Genomic DNA, 6,477 nt, shown 5'->3' with positions numbered 1-6,477 from the left:
AATCTGATACAGTCATAAACCGACATTTTCTTTTTGAGCATGTACCCCACACAGGCAGTGACTGAAGTGTTTGTTTTTTTTAAAAAGGTGCTTTACGACTTAAAAATGATTGTCTGATGAACACAAAGTTAAAATAATAATAATAGAAAAGAAATAATAATAAATAAAACAGGGTTTTGCATCTTGTCTGCGGCTGCTTCATCATCATCATCTTCGACGTCGTCGTCACTTGGACTAAAAACTGAGATGAGGAGAGGGGGAAAAGGGGCGACGAAGACACCAAGACGATGTGTTTTTATTCCCTCTGATCGATGTTCCTGATGGAAAATCTTGCATTCAGGTTGTTTTCCCTGAATACAATATATATAAAAAAAAAAAAAAATCATGCAAGTGTAGTAGGTGGTGGTGTGGGGGGTATGAAGAGGAGGGGTAGGCGTGGGTCCTTTTTGAAAGCGCTTTTGATTAAAAAAAAAAAAACGACGTGCTTTATCTCTTTTTTTTTACTTTAATATTTATATGAATCGGTCCTTTTTTCATCCGCGATATTTCATCAAGTCTTTTTCCTTTCTCTCAGGTCCATTTTCTCCTGTAAATATTTCTCTTTTTGTTTGTTTTTATGCGTGTTTTTGTGTGTTTTTGTTTTCGTGTCCTCCTCCGTATCATACATCGCACTCCGAGTCACTGGATGTGACGGACAGGATGGACGTCCCAGTGTCGACTCTCTCTGTCATACTGGAAACGCTGGTGGTGGGACTGGCCGCGGTCGAAGGCGACTCTGCCGAGCTGTGAGGGGTGAGGCCGGCCTCCGACAGCGACCTCATACCGGCCGGTCCTATTCCTTGGTGCTGGAGCCTGGAGAAGAAAAGAGGCGAGGAGGGTAGAGAGAGAGGAAAAAAGAAGAAAATGAGTGAAATGGCAATTAGACCTGAGAATGTCCCCCCCATTCCCATTCCCATTCCCCTCCTCCTCCTCATCCTGCTGCAAAATAGGGGTTCAAACTCGCCTTTCTTTCCCCCTGCCGGCCCCAGCCATGCATGCATGCCTTTATCAAACTGCCAGCTTTGAGCGGACAAAAACACAGCACCATTTAAAGCAGCGAATGTATAATGCGGTTTCTTCCTCTCTTTTTTTCCTCGGTTTTTTGTTGTTGTTTGTTGACAAAAGTAAGCCTGATAATCGCCGCACAGATCAGAGGGGGCTGAAATTACTTGTTACATCACTGCAGAAAATTATAAGCTTTTATTTAAATCCAACTTGGTGTTGTTGACTTTTCTGAAGGCGGTTTAATCGCAATCTTTGCAGCAAGTCTGTATCTTTTTTCCTCCGATATTGTAAAATATGTAGTGTATTTATTATCATTATTATTATTAGTAGTATTATTATTAATATTATTATTGCAGTCCAGTGTTATTTATCCCACACAGCACGTGCCTCTACGGGCTTATAAAGGCATCATTAACTATTCAAATTGAACGAGATCTTATTCTACAAATGTCCTGTTGTGCTTTGACACGGCTGTGTTTCAGTGTGACTGCAGTGTATGAGTGAGTGACATCGAGATCCAGGTTCGTGCAATCATCCTAAATGTTTATCTCCAATCCACTCACGATAATAACTCCATCACGGCGGGATAAATGTCAGTGTGGAAATATATCTCTTCATTTAGCCGAAAGATTAGAATACTGTTCATATGGCTTAGTATTTTTTTCTAATCAATTATTGCATTTCGCTGAAATGATACCACAGATTTTTTAAATATATAAATAAATAAATAAATAAACAACACGCTTACTTTGGTCATGTAATATCAATAACATCTTCATTATCCTTTGATATAATCTTCCCCAACAATACTAAGTCACATGTGATGTTAAAAAATATATATATATAATAATAATAATAATAATAATACATGCACTGCAGCACACAGGATAAATGTAGCTATTATATGTTTTAGTTAAATCAATACGTAACACATGCAACACTATTTAAATGTATATGCACGAAATAGCACCATTTTAAATTATATAATAAAAACATTATTTATTTGACTTTTGGCAAAATAAATCTTAAGACTCTTCCTGTTTATTCCTATTTTATTTTACTGATTAAAATACTGTATTTGGCTATTCCCACAAAATATTAATAATAAGTGTAAATAAACTAATATAAACCTTTAATACAAACTGTCATTTATTCCATTACGGAAATATGTATTTACAAATTACTGTTACAAATTACAGCAGCAGTCTACATTTTGTTTGTATATAAATATTTTTGTGAGTTGAAAGGTTACTTTTTCTGCAATTCTGCAAAAAAAGAAAGAATTATGGTGCCATGACGAATCTGCCGTAAGACGTTTTTTATTCGCTCTTATGACGTATATCTATTTGTTATTTTTCAAATATACTCAGTGTTAAGATATTCGCAACGACATAAATAATGTTGTCCATGTTTATACTGACACCACTTCAAAACAAAAATGTCGCCGCAGCTGCTCCCTCCCTCCCTGCTCCTGCCACACAAACACAACCGACAACACAACTAACTCCACGTTGTAGGAAATCTCCTGTTTTTGTTGAAAATGTTGCACATTTAGACAAACTTTGCAGCGTTGTCGTATTTCCGTATGTGTGTGTGTGTGTGTGTGTGTGTGTTGAAAGAGAGTAGAAACAAAAAGATCACCAACCTGTTTTTGGCTGCCGCGGCTCTGTCTCGTTGCCTCCGGTTTTTAAACCAGTTTCCGACCTGTGTGGGAGTGAGTCCAGTGGCTTGAGCCAATTCCCTTTTCTTGCTGGGGTTTGGATATGGGTCCTGAAGGTACCACTCCCTCAGCAGGCTCCGTGTCCGCTCTTTGAAACAGTGCGTCTTCTGCTCGCCGTCCCAGATGGTTCGAGGCAGCGGAAACTTCTTCCGCACCCGGTACTTATCGACCGGTCCGAGGGGACGACCGCGGAGCTTCTCGGCCTCTTGGTAGTGCGCCTCCAGCCACATGGCCTGCAGTTTGCCGTGCGAGTCCTTGGTGAACTTGTGGTTCTCCAGGATGTGGTAGAGGTCTCTGAAATTCCCCGTGTGGAACGCCACCACGGCGCGGGCGCGCAGGATGGACTCGTGCTTGTTGATCGCTTCGCACGCTCCCGGAGCCACAGGCAAGGACCAGAGGAAGCGGCCCAGCCGTTCGATGTCCCCGGTCTCCTCCAGCGTCTCGCAGACGCTCGCCACCTGCTCCGGGGAGAAGTTTAGGGTCGGTAGCTGAAACATGGACAAGTCTTCTGGAGACCTGGTGGTGGGAGCGCTGTTCGCCAGGAGCAGAGGGCGATCAGCGAAGTTTGGCAGGAAGAAATGGGAGGGATAAAGCTCTAAAGGGGACCTGAAAACCATGGAAATGACCTGAGAGAGAAAGAAAATTATCGAGAAAAAGGAAAAACCGAAAAAATACGGCAAGTAAAAAAGATTGAATGATTCAATGGCTATCGCCTAATGACACCAGCCTCATAATATCTCCCCCCTAAATCCGCCGTTGAGTGTAGCATTGAAACATTTTGTTTCCCTTTTCTATTGGTCTTCTTGGTGTCGTTGTAGCGTTGTCATGGCAGCCCTGCCAATCACTGTCAAGCGTGCCAATCATTAGCCAGTACGTAGCGCGAGGCTTTCACCACTTGTGCAGCAGGCACGGGGGGTTATCAGAATCTCGGATCTCCACAGCAACCCTCCCACCGCACCGCGCGCATCAGGCACAAGCCAATGCTCGCCTATCTGCTGAATGGAATGAGCAATTAGAGGGTGGAATATTATTGCGATCTTAACGAGGCTCGTTAAAGCTAAAGGAGATATGTAGACTGGAGATGCTCAGGGAGGGAGGGAGGCAGAGGGAGCTTTAAATGGGTGACAAATGGACAACCAGTGACTGCTACACGGGAATACACGTTTTAAATAGAAGCGGGTCCACTTGTACATTATTTTCGTATAGTTTTTTTTCCCCTTTAGTTACTTTTTAATCTTTTTTATCAGTCAATTAATATTCTGCGAGTGGGAGAGAGAGACTATCACTATGGTCTATTCTGCGCTTTTCCTACTGTATATTATCACTTTTCCATTCTCTTGCGTTCTAAAAGATGACATTTATGACACAGTCCTTTAATCCTTTGGCTTTTTCCCTGGATCCGCATGAGATTAAAAGAAAATGAGATTTTTATTCCACAGTCTGAGCATGATGACTTGTCTCGTGCTCGCTGCTGTGTGGTCAGTGTCTCTGTGTTGGTTTAGTTTCTGTGACTGCAGTGTGATGCCGCTGCTCCCCCTCCTGCTGTCCCCGGCCTTTCCTCTGGGACACCGGGCTCAGCTCTGGCCTCCTGCCCACTGCCACTTCTCCAAAAAAATATTTTGTTTCAAATGAATATCGATGCGCAGGGATGTGTTGACGAAGCAACTATCATGGCGACTTAGTTCTAACGCTAATTTGCCAGTGGCAACGCCCCTTTAATGCCACCACTTTATCAGTTTTTTTTTGTTTTTGTTTTTTTTAATAGTCCAGCCCTCTAATGATTACAACTGCTGTTGGAATTACATTGGAATTGTGTCATGGATTCGGGACATAAATGTAGTTCTCATGTATTTGATCTTGTGGCGGGGACATGATCATTGTCCACATCCATGCAGTCACAGGACTCGGCTTACAGCGGTAGCCACGGCGGTGTGATTTTAATGTTTATGGCTCAACCGGCTTCATATTTAGACAGAGCTTACAGGGTGTTAAAATAGTGTGAGTTCACTCTCACACGAACAGTGCCCACATTGTGAAAAGGCCGTGTACAAGGCGTAGCATCTAGACTCCACTTAATCCGCCCTCAGTAAAGCTGACATAATGATCCTAAGCCGCCTTTTTACAAAATCATTCAGGAATTCAAAACTTTTCTTTCCCTTTTTTTTTTCAGATTTGCACATTCTCTGGGGCCGGACTGATGGACCAGCGACTCCACGCTTGGAGCGACAGTAAGTACACAAGCTTGCCTTGCATGACTATAATGATCTGTTTATTTAACCTCAGTGGATGTTCTTCTGCAATTACGCGTATTTACGCACTGGCCAATGACGGCGTTTTGGGAAGCAAAGTGAGACCCTTTGGTGTCTGCAGATGTGTGAGATACAGATACAGAGGCAGTGGTGATGATGATAATGATGACGATGATCTCGTTGCAGGGTCAGGCGCTGGGTTTGTGTGCGCACGCGCGCATCTGTGTGTGTGGAGTATATTTACAAACCTTATAGGACAACTAATTCCAAGTGGCAAGACCAAGCTCTGTGGACTGGAAGTAAATAAAAGCTGGTATTTTCATGCTGGTGTTAAAAGTAACCCCCATCATCACCACCACCACCACCACCATCATCATCATCATCATCATCATCTTCACCCTTTTCCTCTGTCTCTCTTACACACGCGCACTCGCACCTGCACGCAAGGACGACCCCAAGAGTGCAGGCTTATCAGCCTTACTCCGAATATGCAAACTCCCCCACCACACTCACGCACACACACGCACACGCACACGCACACAGACACACACATACACACACCTGACTGAGGTGGTCACCATTCAAGCAGAGGCTGCTGCAGGTTTTATCCAGCATTATGGTCTGGAGGTGCCTTGTTCAGGAGTATAGCCCTCGCAGGCAATACGGAAATCACTTCACTGGTGAAATGTAAAACCTGAATGGGGATTGAGGGGAAAAAGCCACTGCTAATTCACATTCTTTTACATGGCTTTTGTTTACGTTAAGCATGTAATTAACACCCCCAAACAAGTTTATTCACCTGCCGTAATTGTGTGTTTATCCGAGGACTTGCTGAATGTTCCGAGCAGCGGGGGACGAAAAGCTGTGAAAGCGCACGGAGTATTTAGTCCTTCTCCGTTTACCTACAGCCTAAAAACCTCCAGACTTCACAACACAAACAGCACTTTGCCTCGTGAAACACTGGATATGTATGCCCGCACTTCTTCTCCTCTCCACTCCTTTGCGACCTCCTGTTAATTAAAAGTCTCAGTCAAACTTTGTTTGCAAAGTTTAATAACAACAAAGTTATTGTTTACGGTGGTGGTGGTGGTGGTGGTGGAGGTGTGGGGGGTATATTATTCTTTTTTTTTGCTAAAGTATCAGCGCAACAGCAGCAGCAGCAGCGCATTGAGTCTAAAACCTTAGCATTCTCGTTAACTGCCAATTAGCGAGTTATATTCATTATCAGTCTGTTCCAGTGAGATGAGCAAATAAACAAAGCTGGTGTTACGTCATGGACGAGAGAGGGAGAGAGAGGGGGGGGGGGGGGGAGAGAGAGAGAGAGGAACGGATGAGATGGAAGAAAGAAAAAGGTGTTGGCTGTAAAAGGTAAGAGGGGAAGAAATGGACGGCACGAAAGAAGGGGTCTTGTTTTTTTTCTTTTTTTTATTATTATTATTATTATTATTATTTTTATAGATTTAT

General features: G+C 43.1%; 1 protein-coding gene across 1 annotated transcript; it reads right to left on the bottom strand.

Moving 5' to 3' along the window:
* Positions 1-659: 659 nt before the first annotated feature.
* On the bottom strand, positions 660-3,381 carry six3a (SIX homeobox 3a; the record flags this gene model as incomplete). The annotated part of the gene is made up of 2 exons (XM_083897623.1): positions 660-852; positions 2,690-3,381. 2 exons carry the CDS (start codon positions 3,379-3,381, stop codon positions 660-662), a joined length of 885 nt encoding a protein of 294 aa, XP_083753749.1.
* Positions 3,382-6,477: the final 3,096 nt, after the last annotated feature.

Source organism: Microchirus variegatus (assembly GCF_963457635.1).
Source record: "Microchirus variegatus genome assembly, chromosome: 11".
Lineage (NCBI taxonomy): Eukaryota > Metazoa > Chordata > Actinopteri > Pleuronectiformes > Soleidae > Microchirus > Microchirus variegatus.
The sequence above is the reverse complement of the archived record's forward strand: the minus strand, read 5'-3'. Positions and strand labels throughout refer to the sequence as shown.